The 14142-nt window shown below is 38.9% G+C and overlaps 1 protein-coding gene across 1 annotated transcript in view; it reads left to right on the top strand.

The window, feature by feature from the left end:
• Window positions 1–14142, top strand: part of SRPRB (SRP receptor subunit beta) — a 60454-nt gene that overhangs the window by 16960 nt on the left and 29352 nt on the right. Inside the window, 3 exon segments of the mRNA XM_069108720.1 lie at window positions 4453–4520; window positions 8161–8345; window positions 12767–12951. Coding sequence (XP_068964821.1) covers window positions 4453–4520; window positions 8161–8345; window positions 12767–12951 — 438 coding nt within the window.

Below are 14142 nucleotides of genomic sequence, written 5' to 3'. Positions count from 1 at the left end.
ATGCCGAGGATTTATGGGGGTTTATTAGATCCTGCAACTTTGCCAAATTTATTTATTGTCTCAAGTAGTTTTTTACTTGATTCTCTAGGATTCTCTAAGTATATCATCATATCATCTGCAAAGAGTGATAGCTTGGTCTCTTCTTTGCCTAATTTGATTCATTTCATTTCTTTTTCTTCTCTAATTGCTATTGTTAACATTTCTAGTACCAGATTGAATAAGAGGGGTGATAGTGGACACCCTTTTTTCACCCCTGATCTTATGGGAAATGCTTCTAGCTTCTCCCCATTACATATAATACTTGCTGAGGGCTTTAAATAGATGCTACCTATTATTTTGAGGAACACTCCATTTATTCCTGTTTTTAATAGGAATGGATGTTGTATTTTGTCAAAAGCCTTTTCTGCATCTATTGAGATGATCATGTGGTTTCTGCTAGTTTTATTGTTGATATGATCAATTATGCTGACAGTTTTCCTAATATTAAACAATCCTTGCATTCCTGCAATAAATCCTACCTTATCAAAGTGTATTATTCTTGAGATAAGTTGCTGTAGTCTTTTTGCTAGTATTTTATTTAGAATTTTTGTATCTCTATTAATGAGGGATATTGGTCTATAATTTTCTTTCTCTGTTTTATCTCTTCCTGATTTAGGTTTCAGTACCATATTTGTGTCATAAAAAGAATTTGGTCGACTCCTTCTTCACTAATTTTCCCAAATAGTTTGTAGAGTATTGGAATCAATTGTTCTTTAAATGTTTGATAGAATTCACTAGTAAATCCATCTGGCCCTGGAGATTTTTCCTAGGGAGGTAACTGATGGCTTGTTCAATTTCTTTTTCTGAGATGGGGTTATTTAAGTAATTTACTTCCTCTTCAGTTAATCTGGGCAACTTGTATTTTTGTAAATATTCATCCATTTCCCAAAGATTGTCAAATTTATGTGCATACAATTGGGAAAAATAATTCCTAATTATTGTTTTGATTTCCTCTTCATTGGAGGTAGATTCACCCTTTTCATTTTTGATACTCATAATTTGGTTTTCTTCTTTTTTATCATATTGACTAAGGGTCTTTCAATTTTGTTGGTTTTTTGATAAAACCAGCTCTTAGTTTTATTAATCCATTAGTCTTCTTAATTTCAATTTTATTAATCTCTCCTTTGGTTTTCAATATTTGTAATTGAGTATTTAATTGGGGATTTTGAATTTGTTCTTTTTCTAGGTTTTTCAATTGCATGCCCAATTCGTTGACCTCCCTTTTCTCTAATTTAATCATGTATGCACTCAGGTATATATATAACTTCCCCTAACAACTGCCTTTAATGCATCCCACAAATTTTGGTATGTTGTCTCATTATTATCATTCTCTTGAATGAAATTACTGATTGTTTCTATAATTTCTTGTTTGACCCACTCATTCTTTAGGATTAAATTGTTTAATTTCCAATTAGTTTTTAGTCTGTCTTTCTATGCCTTTTTATTGCATATAATTTTTATTGCATCATGATCTGAAAAGGATGCATTTAATATTTCTGCCTTACTGCATAGAATTGTGAGGTTTTTATGCCCTAGAGCATGGTCAATTTTTGAGTATGTGCCATGAATTGCTGAGAAGAAAGTATATTCCTTTTTATCCCCATTCAGTTTTCTCCAGAGATCTCTCATACCTATCCTCTCTAAAATCCTGTTCACCTCCTTAACTTCTTTCTTGTTTATTTTGAGGTTAGATTGATCAAGTTCAGAGAAGGGGAGATTAAGGTCTCCAACTAGTATAGTTTTGCTATCTATTTCTTCCTCTTATTTCTTTACCTTCTCCTCTAGGAATTTGGATGCTATACCACTTGGTGCATATATGTTAAGTAATGATATTGCTTCATTCTCAATAATTTTCTTCCTTATCTCTTTTAATTAGGTCAATTTTTTCTTTTGCTCTATCTAAGATAAGGATTGCTACCCCTGCTTTTTTAACTTTAGCTGAGGAATGATATATTTTACTCCAGCCTTTTACCTTTACCCTGTGTGTATCCCTCTGTTTCAGATGTGTTTTTTGTAAACAGCATATTGTAGGATTATGATTTCTAATCCATTCTGCTATCCGTCTCTGTTTTATGAGAGTTCATCCCATTCACATTTACAGTTATGATTGTTATCTGTTTCTTTCCCTCCATCCTATTCCCTCCCCTGTTAATGCTCTTATTTTTCCCCCTTCTCCCTTCCACCCTTAATAGTTTTCCTTTTGACCACCGCCTCCCTCAGTATTCCCTTATCAGCCCCCCTCCCTTTTCCTCCCCTTTCCCCTTACTTCTTCCCTTCCCACTAATCACCCCCCGCATTTCATAGCACTTTCCCCCTCCTACTGCCTGTAGGATATTTTTGTACTTAATGAAGTATGTTACTTCTTCATACCAAGAGTGACGGGAACAAATCTCATGTGAAACTCCTCTCCCTCCCTTCTTTCCCTCTAAAATGATACTTTTTGCATTTCTTCTCCATAGAGTCCTATGCTTAATTGGTTGCTTAACTCCTTGCACCAGAACCAATGAAGGAAAATCTCATATGATTCTCACCTCCCTCCCTTCTTTTCCTCTGCTATACTGTTTTTATGCCTCTTTGTGTGGCATAATTTCCCCTTTTCTACTTCATTCATTCCTCTTCTTCCATTGCAGTCCCTTTGTAGCCCTTAATAAGATTTTTTTAAATCATCATTTTGTGTATTTTATACTCATACCCTCTACTTGTCTATAACCAGTTTGCTCTTATCAAATAGCAGGGTGTGTGTGTGCGTGTGTGTGTTTTCCTTGTTTACCTTTCTACGTCACTGTTGCATCTCATAACTGGAGGTTGAATTTTCCATTGAGTTCTGGCTTTTTTATCAGGAAGGTCTGGAACTCTGTTAAAGCGTTGAATGACCATCTCTTTGCCTGGAAGAATATGCTCAGTCTCTCTGGGTATGTGATCCTTGGTTGTAAGCCAAGCTCTTTTGCCTTCCGGAAAATTGTATTCCACTGCCTCCAATCTTTCAGTGTCGAGGCTGCCAAATCCCATGAGATCCTCACTGTGGACCCCTGATATTTGAATTGTTTCTTTCTGGCCCCTTGAAGTATTTTCTCTTTTATCTGGTAGTTCTGGAGTTTGGCCACAACATTTTGAGGACTTTTCAGTTTGGGATCTCTTTCAGCAGGTGTCTGGTGCATGCTCTCGATTTCTATTTTACCCTCAAGTTCTAGTATCTCAGGGCAATTTTCCTTAAATCATGATTTTCTGGTAGGCCTATGATTCTCAGATTATCTCTCCTGGATCTGTTTTCCAGGTCAGTTATTTTTCCATTGAGGTATTTTACCTCTTTTTCTAATTTTTCGTTCTTGTTATTTTGTTTGACTAATTCTTGGCTCCTCATAGAGTTATTTGTTTCAATTTGGTTGATTCTAGTTTTAGCAAATCATTTTCCTTGGTTAATTTTTGGAGCTCCTTTTCCATATCATACACTTTTCTTTTTAGAGAGATGTTTTCTTCATTATATTGTTTTTCTAATTCTGCAGTTTTGGTTTTGAGAAAATTATTCATTTTGTCTTCTATCTCTCTCATTTTGTTTTCAAAGTTCCTTTTGATCTCATCTAGGAGAGCTTTCTGTACTTGGGACCCTTTCCCTGTTGATGTTTCAGCTGTGGGTGTGGAGTCCACATTGTCTCCCTCTGAGTTTGGTTTCTTCCCTCTGAGGATAGTAGAACTCCAGAGTCTTTGTAGTCTGCTTTCTACCCATTTTGAGGCAGGGCCTTAACCATGCCCTTCCTCTAAGGATCCCAAGCCTTTACTGTAGAGGATTTTGCCCTGGGGCAATAGTTACTATGTTTTCAGGGTTAGAGGTGGAGGTTGGAGCAGGTAAGGTTCACTCTGTCATCCTGGTCTTTGGAGGTCCTGATAGGGGCTTTTTTTTTTAAATTTCTGGGCTATGAAGTGGTAGCCCCAGGAGTATTTGCTGTCCGGGACAGGGGACCCTGTATGTGGTTCTTACCTTGCTCTTTCCAGTCCCAGCCCTTTGGTGATAGGCCTGGTAGTGGCCCTTGTGGCTGGTGGGATGACTTGCCCTCCGAGTTGATTAGGACCCTTCCTGGCCTGCCTCTGCCAGCCATGCCTTCTGGGCCTGCTGCTAGAAATATTTTCTTAACCCAAAAAACTTAATGGAAACTTTTTCTTTTTAATCTTTATTTTTGGTGACAGTCATGGATTATAAGTTATTATTATTGATGAGAAGATGGAAAGCATTGCATAGGTAAAACAGTTTCCTTAAATAAAAGGTGTATGACCCTAAAATGAAATGCCTTCAAGGAAAGATTCTCTCTCCCTCTTTTACCTGATCTTCTCATCTCCTCTCTCTCCTCTCTTCCCCTCATTTCCCTTCTGCTCCCTTCCCTTTCCTCTCCTGTCCTCTCTTCTCTTCTTTTTCTCTAGGTGTCTGGCTGAGAATAAAGGAGATATTGCCTTTGTGAAACACAGCACTGTCCTGGAGAATACAGATGGTATGTCATTGACTATGCTTTTATCTTTATTTATTTTATCTCTTTTAAATATTTATATTTATAAATATTTATATTATAATAACAATCATATTATCCAGGGTATACTCACCTCTGTGGAAGTCAATTAATATATGAGGAAGTTTCATGAGCTCTACATCTCTATGGTTCCAGGCACCAACATTTTTCCCTGAAAAGGAACAATAATTGGTCTTTCATGTGTCTAAGCAGAATAAAAAGTACAATAGGTGATGCGTTTGTATTATTACCTGGATAAAGGCTTAGATGACATGTTCAAAACATTTACAGACCTGATTTATAAATCCACAAATTTGCTGATTAAACTGAGGATAGCTATCACACTTAGATTAAAGAGTCAGGATACAAAAAGGTCTTGAAGAGCTAGGGCATTGGGCTGAATCTAATAAGATGAAACTCATTAGGGAAAAATGTGAAGTCTTATCTTTAATTCAAAAAGCCAACTTTACAAATACGGGATTGGGGAAGGAGACACTGTGGGACAATAGTTGTTCTGGAAAGGAGCTAGAGGTTTCAGTTGACTTCAAGGTCAATATGAATCAGTAGTATGATGGGACAACTGAAAAATCTAATTCCTTCTTGGGCTGAACTGAGAGTGGCATAGTTTCTAGAAGTAAGAAGTGATAGCCCCTCTGTACTCTGCCCAGACTATATCTGGAGTATCTTGAAAGGTTCTTGGTATCACGATTTAAGAAAAATATTGATAAATAGCTGGAGAATGTCTAGAGATCAACCAAGATAGACAAACCAAGTCAAATCTAGTCAACAAATATTTAGTAAGTGCCTACTATGTGGCAGACAATGTGTTAAGGACTGGGATACATAGAAATGCACAAAAAAAAACCAGTCGCAAACTCATTGTCCATGATCTCAAGGAGCTCATGGTATAATGGGGAAACACCATGCAGACCATTATGTATAAATAAGATATAAACAAGATAAATTGGAGGTAGTTTCTGAGGACCTTGAGTCCATTTCTTATAAGGTTTGGTTCAAGATGGTTATGTTAAGCCTAGAGAAAAGGAGACCCAGAGAAAACATAGCTGTTTTTAAGAATTTTTAGGGCTCTCATGTGGAAGAGCCAATACATGGACTTGCTCTCCTTGACCCCAAACTAGGAACAATGGGTATAAATGGCAAATAGGTCAATTTAGGTTTGATATAAGGAAGAAGTTCCTAACAATTAGAGCTGTACAAAAGTGGAATGTTCTACTTCAAGAGATGGTGGATTCTCTCTCCTTGAAGGTCATCTAGTAGGAACTACATGTGTCAGGTATGTGACAGGAGGAATCTCTCTGAGATATGTATTAAACTGTGGGTTGGTCTACCAACTCTCAAATTTTGTGATTCCATGAGTCTTTACATGAAACTTCTATAATTGTATTCAACAAACATTTATTAAATACCTACTGTTTACAAAGCACTTTCCTAAGTGCTAAGGATTACAGTGTGATGTAATGAAAAGGAGACTGGAGACAGAGGATTTGGGTTCGAATCCTGGATCTGCTACTTTCTTATACACTTATCCTCTATACTTATATGACTGAGTAAATGACTTCATTTCTCATTTATAAAATTAATGAGTTGGACTAGATCATCTTTAAGACCACTTCCAGTTTTACTGCTATGATTCTATGACATATGAAATTTGGAGAAGAAATCATCCCTACTCTCATGGAGCTTATACTCCAGAAGGGTGTTAAGACATATATGAGCCAGGCATGGTAGTGCATACCTGGCAGTTACCAGGGAGTTTAAGATGGTGGCTATCTTGAGCTTGAGAGTTCTTAACTGAAGTAGGTTATGTAGATTGGGAGTTGCCACTAAGTTTGACATCCATATGGTAAACCCCTGGGAGTGGGAGCCACAATTTTGTCTAAGAAGGGGCAAACTATCTCAGGTAGGAAACAGAGTGGGTCAAACATCTATGCTAATTAGAAGTGTGAGTGGGCCCATGAGTAACCCATACATTTCCTGTCTGGAAAAGATAAGGAGATGTTATCTTAAATGACATCTTAATGGACGGACAGATGGATGGATGGATGGATGGATGGATGGATGGATGGATGGATGGATGGATGGATGGAAATAAACATGCCTCCTGTGTGCCAGACACTTATATAAGTGCCTTAAAAATATTTCATTTAATCCTCACAACCCTGGGAGATAGTTTCTATTATTCCCCATTTCACAGATGAGGTTAAGTAACTTGCCCAGGGTTACATAGCAAGTAAATATATGAAGCTAGATTTGAACTCAGGCCTTCTTGTCTCCAGACTCAGGGTTTTATTCACCATGCCACTTAGTAGTTTCTAGAGATATACATGCAAATGATTGTGAAAGTAAGAATCAACACAATCATTAACACAATCACTGCTCTATCCATTCACTCACTTAAAATAATATGGTAATAGAGGTAGAGTTTAAATAGACCTTCAGGGGCATTGATTCTGGCCTCTTCATTTTAAAGATGAGGAAACTGAGGCCAGAAAGATTAAGCAACTTGCCTAGAATCACACAGTTAGTAAGTGTCTAAAGCAGGATTTGAATTCAGGTCTTCAGGACTCCAAGTCCAGCACTCAATCCATTATGTCACTTTGCCCCTCAAACACAGAATCTCAGCATTGGAAGGGACGAAAAGATCATCCAATCCAACCCATATCTGAACAAGCATCCTTTATACAACACAACAAATTATCAGCCAGCATCTACTGGCAGACCTCTAGCAATGAAGAATTTTCCATCTTTTGAAGCAGTTTGTTCTAATCTTCTAATTATTAGGAAACTCTTTCCCATATAAAGCCTAAATTGACCACCCTGCAATTTCTAACCATTGTTTCTAGTACTGCCCTCTGGGGTCAAGCAAAACAATTCTACACAACTCCTCTTCCACATGAGGTCCCTGAAAAGACTTGAAGAAAACCATCAGTCCCACCAGGTTCTCTCTTCTTCTACAGAACAGTATAGCTTTACTTTCTTCTTTACATGGCCCAGTGAGTCCATGATCTACAGACACAATTCAAACCCTGTCTAATGTTCCCTTACTCCTGAAGGTACCAGGAATTTCTGTAGTTAAGCCAGGCCATACATACATCCTAACTCAGAAGAGCAGAGGAGTTTCATGTGGGAACAATTATATGGGAATGGTTAGGGGTGAGAGAGGAAAGAAGGGGAAGAGTTGTAGCATATTAGAAGAAAGAAGGAAAGAAAGGGGTGAACAATAGGGAGGACAGACAACAGCAGCAATTCTGTTCATAGTTTCCAATGATCTAGATAAGCCGTAAGTTACTGAGAAGCTACCTTGCCCATGAAGAACTGCACTTAGGCCATGAACCTCATTTAGAGGTTGGAGGAGGGGCATGGACGACTTAGTTGTGGTGAACTATGTCATGAGAGGGTTGGAGCAGATCATTTCTGAGGTTATTTCCTTCTAGCTCTTAGTCTATGCTTTGTGACCTACACAGGGCACAAATATATGGATTCTGTGACCCAGCAGGTCCGATGCATGGGTTCTGATTATCCCTTGTGCCATCCCTATGGCATTCCCACTAGATAGAGAAAGAAAAGAGATTTTTGCTAATCATGAACACCATTCTCTCTACAGGTCGGAACCAAGAGAGCTGGGCCCAAAACTTAAAGAGTGAGGACTTTGAACTATTGTGCTTAGATGGAAAACGGAGGCCTGTGACAGAGGCTAAAGATTGCCACCTGGCTCAGGCCCCAAATCATGCAGTGGTCTCACGTCCAGATAAGGCAGCATTTGTTCGCCATGTGCTGCTGAACCAACAGGTGTGTGGAACTTAAGGCGTCAATAATAATAACAACACTATTTATATAATACTTCGGAGACTGCAAAAAACTTTACAATTATTATCTCATATTATTCTTAAAACAACTCTGGAAGGCAGGTACTATTATTGTTCCTATTTATTTCCATTTTATTTTATTTATTAATGATATAATTTTTATTAATTATTTTATTTATTGCCATTTTACAGATGAGAAAATGAGGCAGAGATTTATTTGACTTGCCCAAGGTTATACTGTCAGGTTAGATATGAATTCAGGTCTTTCTGCCTCTAAGTTCATTTGTCTATCCACTATCCACTATTACATAGCTCCTTATATAACTAGCTTCCTTTGGGTTGATTTGTAGAGTACATAAAGAGAGTGATATTTAACAAGACTGGAAAGATTAGAGCTAGGTTATGATGGACTTTAAATGTGGAACAGTATGTATTTGATCCTAGAGGTAGTAGGATGTTTAATGTTATTTAATGAGTGGGAGAGTAACATGGTCAAACTTGGGCTTTAGGAATATAATTTTGAAAGCCATATGAACAGGATAGTATGATTACAATTTCAGAATGAGAGATCATGGAGGAGGTTCAGCCTGGAATGATGATGAGGCCTGGGTATGGCCATCCCTGTGAGTGAATATTGTAGGCCAAGAGAAGGTGGACTATGACTTGGAAGGCTTGGGTATTCAAGGAGACATAAACATGATTATTGAAGTGGCTTTGCATGAATACAGGGGCTGGGGCAGAGAGGAAGACTGTGAATTAGTTTCTAAATCTCTTGAGAAAGGAGAAAGACAGTGACCCAGGGGACTAGTAGATGAAAACAAGGATCTGGACAGGATGATAGAGACGAATGGATCCAGCCTCAAAGGAAGAAGTGTTGCTGAATGAGAGAGAATGATGGTAGCAAAAAAAAGTTCGAAAGGCAGCCATGATGAGCAAGGGGTGGGTCACTTCTTTTGGCTCAGTTCAGAGAGTGGTATAGCATGAGAAGAAGTAACTGGCTCAGGAGAGGGAAACTAAAGATGATGTGTCATTGGGGGAAAGTCAGGCTTCTATGAGTGTAAGAGATTCAGTGTGGAGGGTTTATTAGTGATCGAGCAGGGTTCCAAAGGAGACAATGACAGGAAAGGGAATATAGGAGAAGTAGGGCTAAACTGGATGAGAATACTGGGAGGTTAGGAAGAAGAAGATGAGGAAAGGATTTTCCCTTTGCAAAGGATGACTAAATAATAGAGAAAAGAGCTAAAAGTCTTAAGAATCTAATACTAATCAGGAAAATAATGTGACCATAATCCCAAGTAGAACATCTTTATTAAGTCTCAGCTGGGCACTATACTACTTCACTTGGCAATGTCCTCTACTTCCATGGTTTTAATTACCAACTTTATGTGTATGATTCCTGGTTCTCCTACTTATATGGCCACCCTCTCTTCATCTCCTTTGCTATGCTATGTCTCTCATTCTCTCTAACCCAGGTGTTCCTCAGTGCTCTGTCCTGGGACCCCTTCTCTTCTCTCTCTCTCTCTCTCTCTCTCTCTTTGGCTCCCATGGATTTAATTAGCAACTTTATGCTGAAGACTCTTGAATCTCTTTCCTATCCCAGTCTCTCTGCTTACCTCCAGTGTCTCATCTCCAACCACTTTTCAGACATCTCCAAATGAATGTCCAGTAGACATCTTAAATTCACGTCCAAAAGAGAACTCATTATCTTTCCTCCTAAACTCTCTCCACTTCCTATCTTCCTTCTTACTCTAGAAGGTCCCAGTTCCTCAGGCTTACAACCCAGACTCCTCACTATCTCTCACGCCCCACTTCCAAACTTTTGACAAGGCATGCCAATTTCACCTTAGCACCATCTCTTGAATATGCCCCGTTGTCTCCTCTGTCACTGCCCCCACCCTAGAGCAGGCCCTTATCACCTCACACCTAGACTACCACAATAGCCTGTTGGTAAGTGTGCCTGCTTCAAGTCTCTCCCCACTCAAATCCATCCTCTATTCAGCCTTTAAAATGATTTTCCTAAAATAAAGTTTGATCAGATCATCCCTCCTGCCCCACTCAACAATTTCTAGCGGCTTTCTACTGACCTCAGGAGCAACTAAAAAAAGGTTCTATTTGGCATTCAAAGTCCTTCATGGCCTAGCCACTTCCTACCTTTCTAGTGTTCTTATAGCTTAATCTCTGCCATGTTCTCTTTGATCCAGTAACACTGGCCTCCTGGCTGTTTGTGAACAAGACTATCTCTTGTTTCTGGGCATTTCCTCTGGCTATTCCCTGTCCCTGACTTCCTTGACTTCCTTTAAGTCCCAACTAAAATCCCACCTTCTATAGGAAGCCTTCCCTAACTCTTCTTAATTTGAATGCTTTCTCTCTTTTAATTATTTCCTATTTATCCTGTTTGTAGCTTGATTTGTAGATATTTGTTTGCACGTCCCCCATTGTACCATACTGCCTCCTGGGGGCCTTCTCCAGTCATCCTGATCTATATCTTGCCACTGGACCCCGATGGCTATGGAGGAGAAAGTGAGGGTGATTACTCTGCATAGCTCTCGCTCACTTAAATCCAACCCACTTGCAAGTCATAGCATCAGCTTCCTAATGTCATGGTCCTCTTCCAGAATGAAGGATAAACAACAATAAGCTTTCTGATTGGAGAGTAGAGGGGCACTGAATCTCTGTCATTTTGGTGGAGCTAGTTGGAAGACTCTGAAAAATTAATTCAGGGGCTCCCTCCCCAGCAGAATGAGGGCAATGGAACTATCTTCTTGGCAGAGGATGTGATGTTTGGTTATACTTTCTGATCTGCCTTTTAATCAGATAGTTAATTAGGCAGACAACATTTTGCTAGTATGGAAAAGCTATAACCCCTGCACTCAGAGATCTTTCATTCTTCAAATTACTACTACTGCTACTGCTGCTGCTGCTGCTGCTTCTACTACTACTACTACTACTACTATAAAGAAGAATCTGAGAGAAATGATTGTTTCTCTTATATTAATAATCAATTATTGCATTAGGACTAAGGTTTTTCCCCTTTCTACTTCCTTGTTCAGAAATCAGTCCTTTGGTAGGTTGTTCAGTCAGCATCTGAAGGACAAGGCTGATAATGAGATTGGATTAACTTTTTCCTCAATCTAGTACAAAATCGGGAAGCCCAAAGTGTTCTACTTAGGTTTTTTTGGGGGGAATCCTTTGTCTAGATTACCTAAGGCTTGAGTGGTCTGGGTAGAGATAAGTAAGAACAACATAGTTAAAGGTCTTCTAATTCTTCATTATTATATCCTCTTATTATAATATTTATTATTCTCATTAATTGTTAACCAATCAGAGTTGATTGCCACCTGTTAGAAAACCTACTCTTATAAGGGCATATAAATATGGCAGAAAATAGCTGCCATAATCTGTTTCACAAAACACCAAAGAAAGCCAAATAACCAATCTTTTTACTATTTGCTAGATATAATTAATAAAATGATTAATTACCCAGAAATTATATTTCTCATACTTTTTATACAATTCCAAGGATGGCTTTTATACCTCAGCATATTAAATCAATCAATCTGTCTATTAATCAATCAATTATTCAACAAGTTTTTGTTAAATACCTACTGCAAAGTACTATGCTAGGCACTGAGGATACAAATATGAAAAATTAAACAATCCTTGACCTCAAAGAGCTTACATTTTAGTGGGGGGGAGTACATATAAAAATATATAAAGCACAACTATAGAGTTAATAAATATATACATAATCATTAAAAACAGGGTACTCTGGATGTGTACACACCAACTGTTAAGGGTTAGGAAAGGTTTCTTGCAGAAGAAAGTACTAAGTTACATCTTAAAATAGAAGAGGTATTCTATGAGGCAGAAGTAAGGAGGGAGTATACTTCAGGCATGCGGGACAGCTTATGTGAGAGGCTTTGAGGATCATTCTAAAAAGCCTCTCTGTACTAAATAAATCTTCCTGATGAGGATGCCTTAATCATATTCTACCATTCAGGCCCTTTGGAAGGAAGTACTTTGTTTCTAGGAGGACTCTGCTAAATTGCCTCTAGGTGAGGTGACAGTGTAACGGGTGCGATTACTGTCAGAGAAAGGAGGAAGATAGAGGACAGGTAAGTTCTGATGGAGAGATGTTAGAAAAATTAGAAAAATTTAAGGCAGGCAGGTCTGACTGGTGGAAGAGTTATATGAGGAATACCTATAAGTAAGAGACATCACATGAGAGCCCTGCATACTTGGGAGTGGGGAAGGGAGCACTGAAATTGGCCAGGTAGGAATGAAGAGGGAAAAAGGCTATGTTGAGGTAAAGAAAGGGATCAAAGATAAACTTGACTGACTTGGAAGTTTCCCCTAAGGCTAATCCTGTAAGTGCTCACCCATATGTCTACCCATTTGATACAGGACCTCTTTGGGACCAATGGGACAGAATGGCAGATGTTTCAGATGTTTCAATCCAGAAACAAAGACCTCCTGTTTACAGACAACACTGAATGCTTGTCGGACATTCCAGACAAAAGAACTTATGAAAAATATTTGGGACCAGAGCATATCAAGGTCATTGAGTCTCTGAGAAAATGCTCAGATGCGTCAGGTAAGTAGAATGAAACCTCAAAGGGGAAAATCAGGAATGTACAAATGGATCCTGAAGCAGCACAGATGTCATTAAGTAAAATGAATGTGTTTTGAGGATTTACTTTGAGCCCACCAGTGTATAGGTGTGGTGGAGACAAATAGGTGGAAATTGACATAAATACCTACTTGGGGAATAGCTGATAATGACAGAGATTGCCTTGCCCTCCTCATGTCCTCTGCTTTTTCTTCAACTCCTTGCTTCTCAGTCCATCCCAGGACTGTTCTTCAGTTGGATACTGGCAGAACTGCTATAGAGGAAGAGGAAGATAGGAGAGAGAAGTGGGTTATAACTCCCCCACTCTACGGGTGGGTCTTTTTTATTCATTTCCCACTCCTGTGGAAAATTCCTATATCCATAGCACTGGAGTTGTTGGCGGCTCATTCCCACATTCATTTCCTCATATCCCAATTCAGAGAATTCCTCCTGTTCCCAAGACCCCCAAATTTCCAGCTCCTATGAGAAAAGGAGAAAAATCCTGAGACACAGACTTCAGAGTTTTTCCTCTGGAATGTAAAAAAACTATAGAACACTATATAAAGATCCTCATTTTTGCTCCTGTAGGATTCTTTCCCTGATAAAGAAGTGGAAAAAGAGGGGAGGGACTTAAGTTAGAGTCTTTTTCTTCACTCTGCTCCCTCTATGACTACCACCAAAAGGGAAAAAAAATAGCCCCTGGGAAACTTCACAAGGGCTGTGTATTTATGTGTTATCAATAGTAAGATAGGCAAAAAGAGGGGTGGCTAGGTGGCACAGTGAATAGAGCACTGGCCCTGGAGTCAGGACGACCTAAGTTCAAATCCAGCCTCAAATACTTAACACAAAAACTAGCTGTGTGATCTTGGGCAAGTCACTTAACCCCAATTGCCCTCCAAAAAAGCCAAAAAAAAAAAAGCTAAGCAAAAAGAGAAACCTTGATTCAGAAGCAGCAAGTGTTGACAACTGAAAGAAAAGCAGGGAGATCAATTTGGGGGGACCCCTTAGGAAGGGATATGTTAGAAGTGTTCCCAGTTTTAATTGGGTGGGAGTTGAGTGGGAGGGTATCCTGGTTTTTTTCTTTATATGAGATAAGGTGTGCTGATAACTTACTCCTGAAATACCACACACACACACACACACACACACACACACACACACACACACACAC

This window comes from Petaurus breviceps, unplaced genomic scaffold (genome assembly GCF_028583685.1).
Source record: "Petaurus breviceps papuanus isolate PSGF00001 unplaced genomic scaffold, PetGlider_PUasm1.0 90424, whole genome shotgun sequence".
Lineage (NCBI taxonomy): Eukaryota > Metazoa > Chordata > Mammalia > Diprotodontia > Petauridae > Petaurus > Petaurus breviceps.
The sequence above is the reverse complement of the archived record's forward strand: the minus strand, read 5'-3'. Positions and strand labels throughout refer to the sequence as shown.